Raw genomic sequence first — 19,193 nt, forward strand, 5'->3', positions numbered from 1 at the left:
TGCACGCGCCGCTGTGGTGGTTTCTCCCTGAGACGGAGCAGAAAGCCTTACGTTTCTCCTTAAAGGCTTTTATACGCGCTTATGTCCTGCGGCGTTGTTTTCTTCACCGTGTTGTCGTTATTCTGCCGCCGTCTGACCTGCTGCTAACTTAGCTTCAGCCCTGTTCTTGTTCCAGGTAGATAATACCTTAACATGAAAAAACCTCTTAGGTGTAATACCTTAAGGTAGACTTAAGTCAATTGATTTAGGTTGGATGTAGGATGTGATTGATCCTGTGCCATAGTGTTTATTAATATGTAGTTATTATTTATTAATGAGATGATTATGCACACAGTAATGTCAATGAATGTGATGTGAGGAACAACTGCACATTCACCTGTCTGTCTGTCTGCTCACCTGTCTCTCTCTCTCTTCCATCCTTTCTATTCATCGCTCACGCCTCCTCTTTTTTCCTGTCCATATCTCTCTCCTTCTTCCCCCACTCTCAAATATCTGATACCATCTTTTCTTCTCCTTCTATTTCTCTCTCTCTCCCTCTCCCTCTCTGTCTCCCCCTCTCCCTCTCTCTCTGCCTCTCTCTCCCTCCCTCCCTCTCTGTCTCTCTCTCCCTCTCTCTCCCCCCTCTCCCTCTCCCTCCCTCTCTCTCTCTCTCTCTCTCTCTCTCTCTCTCTCTTTCTGTCTCCCCCCTTCTCTCCCTCCCTCCCTCTCGCTCCCTCCCTTCCTCCCTCTCTCTTTCTCTCCCTCCCTCCCTCCCTCCCTCTCTTTCTCTCTCTCTCTCTCCCTCTCTCTCTTTCCCTCTCTCTCTCTCTCTCTCCCCTCTCTCTCTTTCTGTCTCCCCCCCTTCTCTCCCTCTCCCTCTCCCTCTCTCCCTCTCTCTCTCTCTCTCTCTCTCTCTCTCTCTCTCTCTCTCTCTCTCTCTCTCTCTCTCTCCCCCCTCTCTCCCAGAGAAAGATGCCCCTTCCTCTCCTTGAAGCGATGTCCAGCAGGAAGCGCCGGCCCAACTGGACGGACCAGGAGTGTCTCCTCCTGGCTCAGCTGATGCAGGAGAGGAGGGAGATCATCAGGGGGAAGTGCAGCACGGGCGTCTCCATCCAGGAGAAGAGACAGGCGTGGGAGGAGATCACCCAGGCCATCAACGCCACCTTCCCTCAGATGCAGCGCACAGTCTCCGACTGCAACAAGAAGTGGGAGAATCTGCTGGCAAAGTCCAGGGAAGAGATCAAGCGGCAGAAAAGGCAAGTGGGCACAGGTAAGAAAGAGCCGAGTCAGCAAATAATAGTCATGAATAGAACTCTGTAAGGCTGTAAGGAGCATATATGACTGAATACTTTATACATTAAGACATCAGATGGGCCAGATATCCACCTTTGATGACTGAATGAGGGGTAATAAGCCCTTAACTTGACTTAATTAATGTGAATAAAGGGTTTATAAGACACATTTTGTTGGTCCAGTGCATCAGACATATAAGCCATAAGGTCCTGTATGATGACGTCTCTCCTCCTCCTCCTCCTCCTCCTCTGCTGGTAGATGAAGGCCTGTTGCTGCAGCAGTTCAGTGCCGTGACCCAGATTGTGATTTCTGTGATGAACCTGTCCGACATGCTGCACCTGGAGAGAGGGGACATGTTCGTGGAGACAGATCTGAGGTGAGACAGGTCACCTCACAAACATCATGATGACATCATTTTATTATTGATCAGAGGTTTTGAGACAATAACAACCCCAAAAATCATTATATTTAGTAAAATGGCAGGAATAATGCTCTAAAGCTGTACATGTAAATATAATAATAATAATAATAATAATAATTCATTTGAGAGGAACTGACAGGAATCCTTTTCTAAATCTTGAGTTTTCTTCCTTTCAGCAGTGAGACTGATGAGAAGAAACCCACAGTAGATGAGAAGTTCACAGACAAACTCTCTCTGTCTGAGTTGGAGCTTCCCTCCTTCGCCTCCTCCCAGACTCTCGACCCGTCCGCCTCTCCGCCGGGGCATAAACTCACTCCTTTCCCAAACGTCCCCCGGTCGCTGGCGCTGCACTTTAACGGTCCCTGCACCGCTTTGTCCTCCACCCCTGCAGAACAGCTGGACACTCCCTGCTCCGCCTCTCCCACCTCGGCACACTGCTCAAGCCTGCAAGAGCGGCTGGATCTGGAAATGTCTGTCCTCAGGAGACAAGAGGCCGTCCTCAAGCTGCAGGAGGAGTACTACACGCTGAAGATCAAGCTGATGAAGAAGCAAATGGAAGAGCCCACTGGAAAGGACTGAGGCATCACAGCAGGACCTCTTGCACTAGTTTGCAGTGTGTGTGTGTGTGAACATTGTGTAATAGCATTAGCAGCCTGTTTTAAAGCTGAACGTTGTGCTGTTTCTAAATGAACATGTGATCTTTACACTGGGTGGATGTAGAGTCGTCTGGTTGACCTCTAACCTCAGCAGCTGCAGCTTTCCTCGTGTTTTTAACTGTGTTTACTGGTGGATGTGTGAGTAGTGAAGGGTCGGTGTTGTTCCCTGTATGTTGTTGTGTTCAGGGTCTGAACTGAATCTGTTTGTTTACATGGCAGAGGTGTGAACAAACTGGGACCAAAATAAACTCTGCATCTGACCGCAGTGTTCTCAGACTGGCAGAGACAAACTTAGTGCAGTTTGTTTTTCTGATTTAAAGCAGAGAGAGGAAACTTGTTGAGCCCCCTGGTGGTGTATTTTTGTAATTACATCCATTTAGTCAGGATTTCCTCTGGTTTTACTTTTGTTTTTAGTCCCAAACAGGCTTTTGTCATGGAGCTTCTCTCACACAGACTCTGTCCTCTAACAAAGTGCCCAACCACCTCAATCCCAAACACACACAGAGGAGCTTTACGTGAAAAGACAGCGGGCCAATGTGACGAACTTATCACTGTGATATTCTGTTTATCTGCTGTATGTTAATATAAAGAACACTTTCATGTCTCAATGTGAGTGCACACATGTGTTTGTCTTCCTGGGGGTCCGGGGCGAGGGTCTTCTCCATGTTTACCTTTACGTGGTTGGAGGAACGCCCATGATTGCATATTAATGGAGCTATAATGTGTCACATGTTCTTCATCATTAAGATGAAATGTGGAGGTCGGGGATCAAAAAGATGCTTGGTGAGGAAAGGAAACGTTTGGGTTCCTAAGCAGAAGTATTCCAAACAAAAAGGAGAGGTGAGAAAGCAGAGAAACAGCTGACATGCTCAAAAAAAAAAGAGTGACTGATTAGTTTAATGTTAACTTAAAGAAAAAGCAGGAAAACGATTGCAAATGTATTTCAGGTACATTTATTTAATAGTAACTATAATAATAACAAACTAATCACTTACACACACACACACACACACACACACACACTCCATGTCTCTGTGGAATGCCAGCTACTAATTTTTCAAATTCTTGAAATTGTCCGCGTTGTCTTAAGGAAGTTAAACTTTGCGTGCTCATGTGGCAGAATAAAGTCTTATTCTGTAAAGTTTACGCTGGAAAAAGCTGTCGAACTGCAGATTCCCTAACATTTACTCCCAAGTGCGAATGTGGAGGCTGTGAATGTTTGACACACACACCGACACACACGCCGTGTTTATGAAAATGGAGCGTCGTCATGCCAATGTAAGTAAATCTAAAATAATGTCCTGTCTAGACAAATGTTGTAATTTGTGCGTAATATCTCTCATAACTGGGTTTATTTGTAAGTGACGGCTCTGGCACCGCTGGGCGCTCTGAGGCCCTGAGTGTTGAATACAAGGCTGTTATTTGCTGTGTGGTTTGCTCATTTCCTTTGTTAGTGTTGTGCCAGACGGTGTTACAGCTCAGTGCAGCGACTGTCTGCCCTCGTCTGCCGCCTCAGCGTTTACGCCTCTCCTCCGCTTCTCTCCTCGGCTCCCCGCTTCGCCCCGTGAGGAACCTTTCGCCGACCAACTTTGTGTCAGCTTCAGTCAGACGTGATTGCTATTCTGACACGTGATGTGTCGGTGTGAGCGGCCGATCCCGGGCTTCGTGTTTCATGAGGCTGGATGACAGAACGCTGGCTCAGAGACTGATCTGCTCGGGTTTGAAAGGTTCCCCAGTGAGTTCTTTACTTCTTCTTTTTCCAATAACGTCCCAAATGGCCCAATCAGACTCTCAGAGGATTGATTCCCTCTGCTCCTGGCCTGCCACTGACAGAATGACCTATGACCCTCACTCAGAGCAGCAGAGTCAATCACATGCTGGTCTTTGCTGACTTTTCTCTTCTTCTTCTTTTGTCTCTTTCCTGTGAGCTCGTATCTTTGGACAGGAGCCATGTTTCCATTGCAAGGTTTACGCAAAATGTAGTTTTTTAAAAAGTTACCAACAGCACATTGGCAGTGTTCCCATGGTGACATTAGCGAAGAAAGTCTTTTCCCAGCTTTTCTCACCCTTTTCCTGCATTAGGATCATGAGTACACGTGAACCACGATCTGCTTCGGCTCTCAGGGAGTCGATAATCGTTTTGTCCTCCAATCTGTCCGTGTTCCTCTCGGACCACAGCAGAGCTGAGCCGCCCCATGACCAAATGCTGCGTCCATAAAGAGAGGAATGCCCATCTGCGGTTTAACGGCGACATCGTGTTCTACAAAGTATTCAAACCATTCAGTCAGTCGCTCAGAGAGACGTCACTGCAGTCTGCTCTCCATCTGCACACTTCTCTTTCTCTTCTCGCCTTTACATTTTCAGCATCACACACTTTCCTCTTACACTTTGTGATTTCTTGCTCCTTTCCCGTTTCTCTGGTTGAACTCAAGACTCTCTCCTCTTCTGCAGCATCCGTCCCAAACTAACCTCATCCTCATCCACAGCGCTGCTCCTGTAATCTGGGCGCTCTCCTGCTCACTCTGCTGTTGAGTTTACGTGAGAGCATCAGCAGAAGGTTAAATAAGACAGAACGCAGTCACGCTGATGCAACGCTGCACTGATGATAACCTCGGCTCACTTTCTGGCGACTCAGCATACTTTACAGGCATTCCCAGATCCTATCTCCCCTTGGATGAAGCGTTAATGATGGTATCCCCCCTCCCGTCCCTGACAGATGAGCCATGTTTTGGAGTGTCCTCTGGGCAGTCCACTTAACTGCCTGAAAAGGAACCCCCTTAATCTCCACTTTCCCTTTGTTTGGACCATTATCAGAGCTGTCAGTCCTGCCTGCTTTATCTTCACAGGACTCATCCACTGGCTGTTTGACGTTGGCTTAATTCTATCAAAGGCTCTTATCTCCGCTCTGCCTCAGGATGCATCCTCACTCCCACTTAACAGATAAGAGGATCACTTATTTGGCTGGATAACAATGTTTAGATGTTTGGTTTGATACACCTTACTGATCATACGCATGGTTGAGCTCCGCAGGTTACAACAAATAATCAAACATCATTGAAGTAATTAATACGTTGTAATCTTTTATTGCCTGGGTGAAGTCAGGAACTCAAGCTGAGGATGTGCCAATGTCCCATCAAGCACCTCTGCTGATGGGAGATTGACTGTCATCTCTCTTTTGAGGGCGGTTGGCGCCCTGACAGTGTTTTGGCGGTCGTTACTTGAAACAGTCTAAAGGAATGTCATGCAGCTCGATCTGATGAGGAGCAATTATCTGGGAGGGAGCCGCAGCCTTTGAGGTGGAAGCTTACCTGCCACACCCTGCAGGCCTACAAATAAGCCTCTGGATACGACCCAAGTGTGTGAGAATGGTCCCCTTTCTTCGTGTCCTTCGCCGCGTGACATCTGGCCTGACAGGATTTGACAGGTGGGGCGCAGGGAGAAGCGTTGGCCAACACTTTGAATTAGCTCCCACAGCTCAGTCAGGCTGGCGTGATGTCAGAGAGGAAGCCTTCTTCTCACAGCACTCAGAGCGCCGGGCGCCGGGCCGCCGGGCCGCCCGCCAGCACCGCCGCCTCATGCAGGTTCTAATCATCTGCTGTGTTTATTTTCTCTGATGATGTCATGTTGATTTCATTACTGTGATTTAGAGCGACACTGAAATTCAATTCATAGTAAAAACAGTAAACATCCAGAATATGTTACATAAAGTTTACTTCTCATATAGAATTATCTAATGCTGTGAGGCGCACACACACGTACACACACACACACACGCACACACACACACACACACACACACAGTAAGACACACACAGTAAGACAGAGGTTAAGTGTTTATGCACACACACATACACACATACACTCACACACACACTCACACTCACACGCACACGCACACACAAGCACCCACGCACACACACGCACACACACACACATACACTCCCACGCACACACTCACACACTTACACACACACACACACACACACGCACACACACACCCTCACAGTAAGACAGAGGTTAAGTGTTTATACACACTCTGTATCTCTTCAGGCTGTTTCTGTTCTCTGTTCGTGGGCTTGCATGTCTAACAATGTTTAGATTTTTAATTCTTTATTCCCTCCAAAATAAGCAGGAGCAGTTCTTTTGCATATGAATCATAAGCATTGCATGCAGGGTCATGTACATGTACGTTCCCTGGAAAAAATAATCATGGAAAAGACGTGCAGCTTAGCGTCCGGGCCCGGCGGAGAGCGGCCCATAGGTTAAGGACAGATGTTGCAATCACAAATTGGATTTTCCGTAATGCATTCGCTGTTACAAACGCTTAACTTTATTTAGATTAGAAAGGGCACTGCCCATTACCAACGGGCTTCAGGCACAATGTCTCCACTCCAGGGATTAACCACAATTTATGTTTTTATTTTGCTGGCGTGGCGACAGCCAAGAAAGGGAAACTTTGTAAAAGGACACAGTTACAAGGCAAATTACTCTCTACCAACGTATTCTGTCCTAACCCTCACCACAAGTACAAGAGAAACTGTTATGGAAGTAAATGTCTTCTGGATGTTGACTGATGGGATGTGAGCCATAGTGCTGTCATTGTTTTGAACCCTCTCTGGTATTTGCAGGCTGTTGTTCAGACTTTGTGGATGCATGAGTTTAGCATGTTGTAATGCATGAACATGTTGCTAATGGCCTCTAAGACAACCCAGACTCAAGCACGCTGGATATGCTTGACTTGATCGTTTTCCACAATGGTCTTCAGAAATGGACAGCAATTGCTCCACCAATGAAACTGGAGCCTCTTTGTAATTAAAGCCAGTAGAAAATTGGATCATTTTTTGCCTGGACAGCTTTCACATTCCAGCCTAATATGGCATTGGAAGCTTTTGAAGTTGCTGTCCTGGCAGTCCCAAATTATACCTTTCATCAGCCAATCATAGGAAAATGGCAACCTGACATTCCCAATCGCAGCTAAGGTTTGAGCTGGAGTCCATGTAATCAGGGCGGAGAGCCTGAGAGCCACGGACAAACACACTGGGAACACTAACCTTACCATTCCTCTATTATAACTTATGGAATGTTTTATATTCCAGCTCAAAGTGACTTGATCCATACAAAGTCACATATATGTGATTATCCATTTACTTCTTATTGGTTCAAACCATTACCTTCCCACTGAACCTGAAACAAAGCTACTTACTGCAATCTAGATGTCAAAGCAAATGTGATGAGACGTGAAAACTATCAGTCTGAAGATGGAGGATGAAGATGGATAAAGATGAGTTCATATCTGATGTTTAATACACAAACAGGCACATCTACAGGAGGATTTAACCCTTAACACGTCAGGGGGCATGTGAGCCAGAAACACACTTTATTTATTTATTGTTATTTATTATAGTAGAAGAATACAAACGCGTCTTGATTGGATTCGTGTTCGCACCGGAACTTTTTCCGGGCGGTCCGAAATTTGTAAACAAACGCCTCGCGCTTGCAAACTATTTTGTGCTTGGTCAGAACTGACAGGACCGGAAGTGAGGTTGTCACTTGGAACATGTTTCGGGTTTTTCGGCCCGTTTTAACGCTTCGCCCAGACAAAAATCACAGATATCGTTGATTTCATAACGTTTGGTACGTCACATATTGGTTTGTTTGCATCGAGGCTACATTAGTAAGCAGCGTGTCGATGCTTCTGATCAGATCCCGCTCAGCTTCATGTCAGCTGGAGGAGAAGACGCTCTGATGGAGACAAACCGCCACATGTTCACACACAGCTTCTCCAGGTGAGCTCGGTTAGATGTTTATTATATTAATGAGCCTGTAAACATCATCAACAAACTCACTTCCCCCTGAAATCCATCAGCTCCAATTAACAGAATATAAATTTATATACATTCACTTATTTTATTTTATTTTACCCTCTGATTTATTCTCTTTTTCTATTTTATTTATTTGTTGTTAAAATAATTTCTAATCAAATTTTGCACATCCTTTTTTAATTTTATTTGTTCACCTTTTTATTCTCACTTGTGTCGTACTTTCAATCTTTGTTTTAGCTGAACTTTGAGTCGCATCTTTATGTATGTAAGGTTCTAAATAAATATACTGTTGTGATGGCAAAGAAACCTGGAGACCGTCGACCTCTCAGATGTTACTAAAGCTCATGAGATGACTGAGCCTCGTTTATCTGCTTGTCTTTGTCTCTGTTCTCCTGTGAGTTTAGTAGAAGCTGCATTGACCTTTCAGAGGAAAACAGGATCTTATTTGCAGCCACTGTGCTCCTCCGTCCTGCTGTGGATGCATGTGGAGAGTTAATGTCTCTTTATGCCTCTAATATTAACCATGTGCATGGGAACCAAAAATGTGTTTATTTCCCTGCCAGCCCAGGGAAAAACGGCACAGCTTAGCCTGCAAAGTCACAATCTGTTACTGCTGAAATGTGTAAGAAATTACCAAAAATATAAACAGATTTAGTGAAGAATTAAGTCAGCGAGTCGTCCCGGTCAGATTGAATCATGCGGCTTCATCTCTACTCTAACGGACAGTAACAGCGCTGCTCCCTCTGAGCTCAACTCCAACCCATTTGTCGGGGATTCAGTTTGTGGTCATCACGCGACTCGATAGCTTCTTGCTTCTTATGCACGGATTCCCAATTAGGACGTGACAGAGGCGACGCAGACGTGAAGCTTCACACTGACACAATAGTTTATGAAAGCATACGAAAAAGCCCCGTGGAAGCTTTTACACAGCAGCCGGCCGCCGCCGCTCGCCCCATTGCCTCATCCCCTCGCCGGACAGCTGGGAGGCTGAAGACGTTGATTCTGAAATGACTCTGGCAATTATGGGCGTTGGCTCCAGTCAGTGGGTTCAGGGAGTGAATGTGTTTTGTAGGCAGAACCTCGTGCTGCGGTGGCATAGGTAGCAGAACGTGTACCGCAGTTTTCCTCTCCACTTACAAACTGTGGCAAACTGTAATCTTAGTGAAATCTTTGTTGACCCAAAAGCGGACAGAAGACAGTGTTTCCAGGGCGACGGCTGGTCAGTTGAGGTCGATTTAAGTTGTGCTCTCTTGCTGATGCGCTGTTGGCTGACCGGTGTAACCTTAAAGACAATGGCCTGTGTTATGCTTCCTCAGGCTCGTCTATTGTACAGGCACGTACTTCTGCCCAGAAACAAACCAAAAGCCTCCTCAGAGACACTCAAATGAAACATGGACTAATTTGCGTCTCGGTGGTTTCTCCCATTCTTAACCCCGGGGCCCCGGCCAAGGCCAAGACGTCGCACAATGGCTCGGTGTATTTATAAATAGGCAACGGGAGAGAAGGGAAAGAGAGAAAGGAGCCCAATATGTGACTGAAACCATATGGAGCTGCTGGTGGAGAGTAACTCATCTTGTGACAACATAGCACGCAGCCCCGACCCCACCCCGGCCCCGCCACCGCCACCCCCCGAGTCCCACTCTGTCTCATGTCACAGCCCCTCACCAAAGACTGCAATCGGAGAAGGTCAATCGGTGGCTGGGGCCAAGAACAAAGTGATCGTGATTTTTCAAAAAAAGTACATGCGGGATCTGAGGAGGAAATGGTTTTGCCGCCAAACACTCAATTACACGTAATTACAATAATTCAACCTTGGAGGATGGTTTATTCCATTTTATTATGAGGTTGGCTCTTTCATGTCAAGGAGGAAGGGGGGAGGAGGGGGAGGAAGGGGAGGAAGGGAGCATCCTGAGCCGGGACGAGGAGACTTTGTGAAACAGATACAGGGTCTCCTCATCTCAATGCTCCCATTTCTCTCTCCTCTTTATCTCCTGATGAGTTGAGCCCTCGGCCATTATGTTATCTCAGAGTTTGATGGGTCAGTCCTCCCACACGATAAACGCCGTTTGCCTGCCGTGACCTCTGTGCTATCTACAAACCTATAGACCCCAGAACCCACAGGGGCTGCAAGTTGAGTTTAATATGTGGCAACTATTCAGAGCAAAGAGACGGAGGTCATTTAGATTGTTTGTGAGCTAATTGCGGTAAAGTGGAGGACATTCTGACGGCCTGTAGCGGGACTCCAAATACAAACTGGGGGTATTAACTCCCCGTACAGACACACACAGAGCCTGTCTTACTCTCTCTGTACTTACTGCCACTATAGATATCGCTCTTCTTCTTTTTATCCGCTAGCTGAGGCTTTCAAACAAGACGTGATAGCGCTATTAGAGCCACCAGAGGGCGGTGTTTCCCATGTGGCACGCATGAGGACGTTCAGCCCACCGCTCCTAGAAGTGCATCTGCGTAAAACAGCACCACTACAAGGGCAAATATTGTCACAGTATTAGATGTAAGATGGAACTTACAGTACAAAATATGTGTTATTATTTTTTTGACACGCTTGAAAATTATAACTCTTAATTTACTGGAACCAGATTCACCTGAATACACAAAGTATTGTGTTTGATGCTGAGTGGTCAAATGAACACAAAGATTGATGCAGATTGAGCCCAAATGCCAGAGTTTGAAGGGTTAAACTAGATTCAAGCCCTTGTGATGATTCTTGGTTACGTTCAGATTTATTTAGACAAGCATCTTCTTCTTCTTCTTCATCATTGCAAAAGCCGTAGCTCACACATATTCATTTGATTTGTGCGTTTCTCAGGCAGACAGTGAGCGATTGTGCGCTCCCACTGAAGCGTCTTCGCCGAGGACAAAGGCCTCCTGAACGTGGACGCGACCCGGTCTCATGGATCTGCGCTCTCAGGGTGTATAAAGTTCCACTGCAGCTAAATACAGTAAGTTTAACCTTTCTATTACTGAAACACACTCAGCAAATATCCCAGTGGCCACCACACCCCGACCAGAGAACGAGAACTCTGTGTGATTGATAGTCACTTGTAATTTAGTTTAAAAGGTTCCTCGGCGTGTCTCTCTCCGCTGAAATACAGGCCCCTTAACGAGAGCGAGTCACAGACGTGGGCAGAGTCGGGAGGCTTTGAAATGCGGCAACCCCTGAACCAGAAAATAATCAAGGGGACTTAAGCATGGCACTGCGGCCGGAAATTCACTGTGAATACTGGTTTCAACCATGACCGTTTGAGAGCCCAACTTTTTGGCTTCCTCATTGATTTGGAGTCCCCCTCCTTCTCCCCTCGCTCGCTCGCTCGCTCTCCCTCTCTCCCTCTCTCTCTCTCCGCGCTGTATGTCACACACTCAATTTAGGCTTCCTCTGACCTAAAAGCTGATGAGTAGCGTCTCTGTTTTCTGTGCGGCTCTTGTCAGCAAAAAGTGAACTGATGCGTGCCTCTGCTCCATTTGTGACACACACACACACACACACACACACACACACTGTACATGTCTCTTAGACCTGCGGCTTTGCCTCCGCTCTTCACGACACATCACAGGGATGGCTACTTTTCTGCTCGTCCAGCAAAAAAGCCTCTCTCTCTCTCTCTCTCGCCGTTTTCCCCCCTCTGTTATTCCTCTTCGTCTTCTTCCACCGCGGAGACAGAAATTGCGGTCGGGGACTTTAGGCCAAGTCTCCCCACAGCTTGTCCTGATTACTAAGTAGACAAGTACCCACGGTTAGATGGAACCAGGTCTCTCTGGTCCTCGTTTCCCCTCATTCACATTTCAGAGCGACGGTCTCTGAGGTTTCCCGTGAAGGACAAGGGACCTCATGGACGGCGAAGGGCTCTAAAATAAACCTGCTTTGAATCACGGGGCATCGCGGTGGCTAATATGTGTTATGTAGGCACTGTAATTGTACACAAACTGTATAAAGTCATTGATAGAACGGGTCGTGACCTCACTCCTCATGTGGGAACGCATGGAGTATAATTTACTTTGAATAAACACGGCTGGACCGCATGTCGGTGCCTGGCGTGTCCTTTTAATCTGAATGTTCTCATCAGCCCTTAAAATGCCAACCAAGCATGCCTTTATAATCTACACTTTCCACTCCTCCTCTCCTCCTCTCCCTCTTCCCTCTGATCACCGTTTCCCCTCTGACTTGTATCGGCGGCTCACTGCCTTCCAGCCAATTAGTAAAGGCAAACACAACAACAATCAGTCACTTGGCTTAATGCACTCCACCTCTCCAGCAGTAAATACCGGCTGATTCCTGAACGTATTGTCATTCAAAGGGCCCCCGCTGGCTCTGGTCTTTGTCGAGGAGGAGCGAGGCTTCCCTTTGAAATGGCAGGCCGCACCGCAAACGCAGCCTACTTGACGGCCCGAGGGGAGTCTCACAATGGCAGATGGATCCTGATAACGCTAGATTACAGTTAAGCGGCCGTTTCATCAGTTGTGTTTTATTGTGCGGCGAAGGGGTCGCGACACCTCGGCCCCCAGGAAGCGTCCGGTGCCGCCGCCGCCGCCGCCGCTCGTGAGTTTGAGACCGGGTGACCTTTACGTTCAAATGCTACAGAATGACTTTGATTCACACAAGCTTATATTAAAGGATTACTTTGTCCTGTTTACAACATTGTTTGTATCTCTTTCTATTCAAAGACGACAGCTGCTGTGTTTCTGACCAAACTGGTTCTAAAGCTCCCAGGCAAGATGAATGGGACTCAAACCGGCAAAATGAGGAGTCTTTAAAGTCTCCTTAAGGTTTTATGTGTGCTGTGATTAAGGTAAAAGTGTAAAGAAGGAGCGAAGGATGTTTGTCTGAAGGAGTTTGAGATAAAGCGTCTCACTCTGGTTATCTCTTTAAGGTGCTCCTGTTAGTGGATCTGCCTTCAGTGTTTGTCTCCGCTGTCAGAGAGAAGAGAGGAAAACGTTTCCACATGACTTCTGATCTTGGCGGCTCATTGCTGTGAACCTTATTTGATTATTCTGCTCTTTCTTTTCCTTTTCTCTGGATAAACCTGTCTCTTATTTCAGTTTGAGTTCTCCCTTACATGCGTGATGATCAGATCTGATTCACTGATTCACTCACAGGCTGGAATGTAAACTCACTTTATAACCTGCTGACTCAACCCGAGGTAAGAGATGAGAGAGCCGCGTCACAAAGGGAAGGTAATGCAGAGCAGGACGGAGGGAGAAAGCCGTAAAAGCAACTTGTTTTGTATGTAAATCATCCGAGGCCGAGTCTCCGTGGCGTCACGTGAAAGCACGCAGGACAGCGGCAGGAATCCCAGGCATGTCTCTGGTATGGGAAAAGGCCCCGGCAGCAGACCGAGCGGCGGTGCCTTTGTCAATTACTTTCCATACAAGTCACATTCTGAGAAACACATAAAGAGAGAGGGAGGGATGGGAACAAAGGGAGGGACGGGCGGACAGAGGGAGGACGAGAAAGGATGAAAGCAAAGCGGGGGAACGATCTGAGGATGGAGGGAGGGAGGGAGGGAGAGAGACACAGGGAGAGGGAGAGAGAGACACACACAGAGAGACAGAGAGAGGTAGAAGGAGGGAGAGAGAGTGGGAGAGAGAGATGCACAGAGAGAGGTAGAGGGAGGGAGAGAGAGGGAGAGAGAGACACACACAGAGAGACAGAGAGAGGTAGAAGGAGGGAGAGAGAGTGGGAGAGAGAGAGATGCACAGAGAGAGGTAGAGGGAGGGAGAGAGAGTGGGGGAGAGAGAGACGCACAGAGAGAGGTAGAAGGAGGGAGAGAGAGACGCACAGAGAGAGGTAGAGGGAGGGAGAGAGAGAGACACAGATAGACAGAGAGGTAGAAGGAGGGAGAGAGAGTGGGAGAGAGAGAGACACATAGAGACAGAGAGAGGTAGAAGGAGGGAGAGAGAGTGGGAGAGAGAGAGACACACAGAGAGAGGTAGAGGGGGGGAGAGAGAGGGGGAGAGAGAGAGACACAGAGACAGAGAGAGGTAGAGGGAGGGAGAGAGAGGGGGAGAGAGAGATACTCAGAGAGAGAGAGACACAGAGAGGGAGAGGGAGGGAGAGATAGAGGGAGGGAGAGAGAGGGGGAGAGAGAGAGACGCACAGAGAGAGACACAGAGAGGTAGAGGGAGGGAGAGAGAGAGGTAGAGGGAGAGAGAGGTAGAGGGAGGTAGAGAGGGAGAAGGAGAGAGACAGTGGGAAGGAGAGAGAGAGAGATAGAGAGGGAGAGAGGGAGAGAGACAGAGGGAGATGCTGCGAGCGGCCATCGGGGGGAGACAGGTGCCTGGAGACGGAGGGGTGAGGAGGTGAGGCGGGAAGATGGATGGAGCAGACCCCCGCCGGGTGTCCGTCTCAGACTCCCGTCTCCGTCTCCTCTGTGCTCCCGTGGGCACAGTGGGAGAGGGGAGGACAGCCTCTTCTCCCATAATGCATCCCTTTCACCCACCATCTTTGTGTCCCTCTTCTTCTTCACCTCTGTTACATTTCTTCCCTCGTTGCTGCTCCTTTTCTCCTTTTCAGGGTGTCAACCAAACCACAAACACACTCTCTCTCTCTCTCTCTCTCTCTCTCTCTCTCTCTCTCTCTCTCTCTCTCTCTCTCTCTCTCTCTCTCTCTCTCTCTCTCTCTCTCTCGCTCATTAGGGGCCATTTTCACTTCAAAGCGCCTCTATTATCTGCCATCTCTGAGGGCAATTAGGAATGGGGTGACTTTGAGCGGCAGGCACGGCCACAGCATTATAACTACTCATCCCCTGTCACGGGGGCCTTTGTGGGGTTCGCCGACATTGATGGAGAGGATGCCGGGGGCCCCCCGAACCCCCCGGCCCAACCCCCCATACCCCCAGCCGGCCCTTCCTTTTGACTGGTTAACTGTGGAGTAAAACGGTGTGTAATTAAGTGGCAGTCAAAGCAGGTCCTGTTCGGGTGTGTGACAAACTTGGCAGGGGCGAGTTGGGGAGGGAGGGAGGGAGGGGGCGGGCGGGGGTGTGCTGGGGAGGGGAGGGGGGGAGGCAGAGTCACAAGAGGGGTGGTGGGGATGCGATGGAATGAATGAGAATGGTGAGAAGACAATGGAGAGGCCGTGAAGCACAGGAGGGTAAAGCCCACTGTGGAGGAAACAGAGTCAATGTTTACTCTTACAGTATCACCGCCCTGTGTGTGTGTGTGTGTGTGTGTGTGTGTGTGTGTGTGCGCGCGTAATTTGAATGGGATTTTCAGTTGCGTCATCTTTGTTCTGTGACGTCGTCGTGGTAACTTCCCTTGTGATTGTGACATTTGGAAATATGGATTTATTGCCTTTAATTGCAGTGTAATCAAAGTTTTAAAGTGCATGTAAACACACCGACACTGTCACCAAATAAATGTCTCATTATATTCCCTCTACACACACACACACACACACACACACACACAGTGCCCCCGGGTGTGTGTTGAGTGGTATATGAGCATTTTTAGGGTGGTGGTTACTGTGCTGCTGTAATGAATGGAGTAAAGACTACAGGACAAAGTGAAGACAGCTGGGAGTGAGAATACAAACTATACATCTACAGAGTGTGTGTGTGTGTGTGTGTGTGTGTGTGTGACTGAAGTCCAGTTTATTTGCATAGTGAACCTTCAGAGTGTCAAAGGGCTACGCACACACACGCGCGCACACACACACACGCACTCTCTGAGAAGTTGAAGGGAAAACTCCTCAGAAAACCCTTAAAAGATCAGGATTCTCCCTTATATGTAAAAGTGAAAGAGTCAGTGAGACAGAGAGAGAGAGACAGGCATTCAGACAGACAGGCCATAATAAATACAACACATGTGACACATTCGGAGTGGGAGATATGAACATGGAGTTAGGGCCTAAACCTGTAAACCTGTGTGATGGTGAGAGGAAGAGTAAAGAGGAAGAGTGAAGCAGCCGCTCCTCCAGGTTCACAGCAGAGACTCTTATCTGACTCTCCACCATATTTTGGCTGTCAAGTCTACAAAGCGCACGGACTCCCTTTCATATCTGTGCCTGGGAGGAATGCGGCGGCGGCGGCGGTGGCGAGTGTGCTGTGGTGGTCGGGAGCTGATTTACTCGGGCTTTGATGCTCCCTCTAGTTAGCCGTCTCCCACTGAGCACTGACATCCTGTCAGCGTGGAACCTCTTCTCATCCCCGGGGTTAGTCACTACATGACCACAAAGATCTGTGAGTGTCTCTGTGCGTGTGAGTGTGTGTGAGAGAAGAGGGGGAGAGGGGGAGAAGGGGGGGAGAGAGAGAGGGGGGGGAGGGAGAGAGAGAGAGAGAGAGGGGGAGTGAGAGAGGTAGAGAGAAAGGGAGAGAGAGAGAGAGAGAGGCAGAGCGGAAGAGGGAGAGAGCGAGAGAGAGAGAGAGGAGGAAGCGGGAACAAAAGGGAAAACAGAGGAAAGGTTCATGTATCTACGTTAAACACTTTACTGTCATTTCATAGATCCAAATATAAAGAAGAAACCTTTGCAGTTGCAGTTTGTCACACAATAACAAAAACATAAAGTGTAAAAATGAGTAAAAATAGCAATAAAATAATACAAAATACTTCAGTTTGCTTAAGGAAAGTTAAAAGTGGATCCTCAATTAATGTTCGGCAAGATTTAAGGGATATTTTTGTTTGTGTCATCAAATCATAAAGAAGGAAATCAAGGAAGGAAACAGGGAAATAGGAAAGAAATGTGCAAGGAATGAAGGAAACAAGACATTTCAAATCTACTACAACCAAAGTAAAAAGTAAGATATTTCCCTCTGAAATCTAGAAAAGTAAGAGTAGCGTAGTGTAAATAGTAAAACAGTAAACTGCTCCAGTCTCATGTTCCATCTGAGCAGGAGTATTAGCTGCAGTATTAGCAGCAGCAGTATGTACATGTATACGTCTGACTCATCTGCACTTTTACTGAACTGAAGCCAAAGTCAATAAGTTTCTCATGATTGTGGATTATGAGCTGGCAGGATTCAAACCTGTTGCAGGCGACCACAGGCCACTTCAGCTCCCAGCTATAATTTGCAGTATCCAGAGGGGAGGGTGGAATTAGCTGTAATCACTCTCTGGGTTAATTATAAATCATCAACAATGCCATAAAGCCGCTCAGTCATTAGCCTGCAGGGCCGCAGCGCTGCCTGCCGTTTAGACGCGCTGTGGCTTTAGAGCGGGGCCGACCCGGCTCCGGTCTCACGCCACCTTAATTGCACGGTGCAGGAGGCAGCCCGTGGGTGGTGGAGGTTTCAAATGGCTTTAATTGATGTTGAGTTAACAAACAGGTAACAGAATCACCGGGAGAGAAGTGCCAGCAGGTAAACCATGGAAAAACAGAGGAAGAGCGTCAACCTTCCGTGTTTACCCTCCAAATACCCCAGCAGACACACACAGACTCACACACGCTCGCTGCTGTCACCCTGTCGCTGCTCATTTACATCAGCTCATGATTACAGAATGACACCGACGCCTTTGTAAGTCGTGGCGTTTGGGAGTTTTTTGGCGTTGGACTCTTTGAACGGATCCATATGCTGTTAAACAGAGCGAGGAGAGAAGTGATGCACGCCACAATGCAACCTCTGTATGCTCTGGATTCTGCGTTACGGAACGACACCGCACACGGGCCGCAGAAGGCACATCGGGGGTCAAAGGTCAGAGGGTAATAGTGAACTCTGAGCGGCTTTTCAACATGTTCCTGTGGATCCATAAGGCTCCAATCAAAGGCCTGAGATGTGAGCGCCACATATCACAGCAGTAGTATCGCTTTAATCCTCTTTCTCTCCAATCCTTTCTTCTCTCTCTCTCTCTCTCTTTACTCTCCCTAACTGTGTGTTTGATGGGGGGTGGGACACACACACACACACACACACACTCCCCCTCCACCCCCACATCTCCAAACACCAAAGTGTGAAGTCCTAATGAGTAATAATCCCCGTTCTAAGAAGGCAAGAGTCAAGCGGCGTCATTGACCCTGGTCTCTGACAGCACGTTCCAAAGATTAAGCAAACACTGGTAATTGCCCCTGAGATCAGGTTCTGTTTGGACTGTTTGTCGTCCTCCGACCACCTGATGTGTATTTGATCTGCGGTGGGACGGCGGCGGCGCCTCCTCATTCACTCCTCACATCTTAACTGCATGCAGAGAGACAAGGCAAAGACCCGGCTCAGATGCTGGTAAAATGTAAATGAGTGGCCACTTACAGGGTGATGGGAGTCTGCTTACACACACACACACACACACACACACACACACAGGCACACAGATGTATACCGTCCTGCACACGCTCGCATGCAATATGCACATAAAAACACATCAAAGTCAATTAAACACTGGGACGACGTAATGACTAAATGTATTTCTAATAAAGTGCAATTCACTTTAATTATCTCCTCCTGAGGTGATTTTGGAGTTCTTAGTGGAAAAAAGACATAAAAATTTCATGCTTCCTCGGTGGATAACATGCTCGTTAAAAACAAACAATTCCTCTGTGTTTTTATTGGAGCAAACTAATGGCGTCCAGACAGCAGCAGTGAGCTCGCAGCGCTAACTAGTCACCGCTCAGAGCTTAACCAAGGCAGGGCTGCTAGTTAGGAGACCAAACTAGGAAACTAAAGAGTAGAAGAAGAAGAATAAGAAGGGAGACCAGTAAGTTTTGGGGCTAGAACCACCAAACCTTTCTCTGTATAGATGTGATGAGTTGTTGGTTAGAGGTGTTCGCGCGTTCGTCTCTTGTCTCTTCGTCTCACTGAGTACGAAATATAACTTCAAAATCATGTAAACAACTAATCCCTTTCTTAAACCTGCACTTTGAAGCTTTAATTATCCTCCATCTGAGGCAATACATGCTCTTTCCCCCTCATGTTTACTCTGAGTGACAGCGACTTGACTGTACTGACCTGCGCCGACCTTCGTCTCCTTACAACAACAGATTCTTCAAACGTCAACACAACGACTTATGAGAGAGATAAGTTGCTTGTTTTAAGGAGATATGTCGTCGGTGTGTTACGCAACTCCCCCGCCTGTTTCCTGTTA

The 19,193-nt window shown here is 47.6% G+C and overlaps 1 protein-coding gene across 1 annotated transcript; it reads left to right on the top strand.

The window, feature by feature from the left end:
* Nucleotides 1-2,936, top strand: LOC143000497 (uncharacterized). Its single transcript, XM_076149841.1, has 4 exons — nt 1-175; nt 946-1,249; nt 1,531-1,648; nt 1,870-2,936. Exons 2-4 carry the CDS (start codon nt 952-954, stop codon nt 2,270-2,272), a joined length of 819 nt encoding a protein of 272 aa, XP_076005956.1. The 5' UTR covers nt 1-175; nt 946-951; the 3' UTR covers nt 2,273-2,936.
* The last annotated feature ends 16,257 nt before the right edge of the window (nt 2,937-19,193 follow it).

Source organism: Genypterus blacodes, unplaced genomic scaffold (assembly GCF_046128005.1).
Source record: "Genypterus blacodes isolate CSIRO-AG114 ecotype Tasmania unplaced genomic scaffold, CSIRO-AGI_Gbla_v1 ptg000006l_1, whole genome shotgun sequence".
Lineage (NCBI taxonomy): Eukaryota > Metazoa > Chordata > Actinopteri > Ophidiiformes > Ophidiidae > Genypterus > Genypterus blacodes.

Coding starts and splice junctions, on each gene's coding strand:
- LOC143000497 (XM_076149841.1), top strand. CDS start 952: ATGCCCCTTCCTCTCCTTGAAGCGATGTCCAGCAGGAAGCGCCGGCCC. Junction 1,250..1,530: donor GAAAAGGCAAGTGGGCACAG/GTAAGAAAGAGC, acceptor CTCTGCTGGTAG/ATGAAGGCCTGTTGCTGCAG. Junction 1,649..1,869: donor TTCGTGGAGACAGATCTGAG/GTGAGACAGGTC, acceptor TCTTCCTTTCAG/CAGTGAGACTGATGAGAAGA.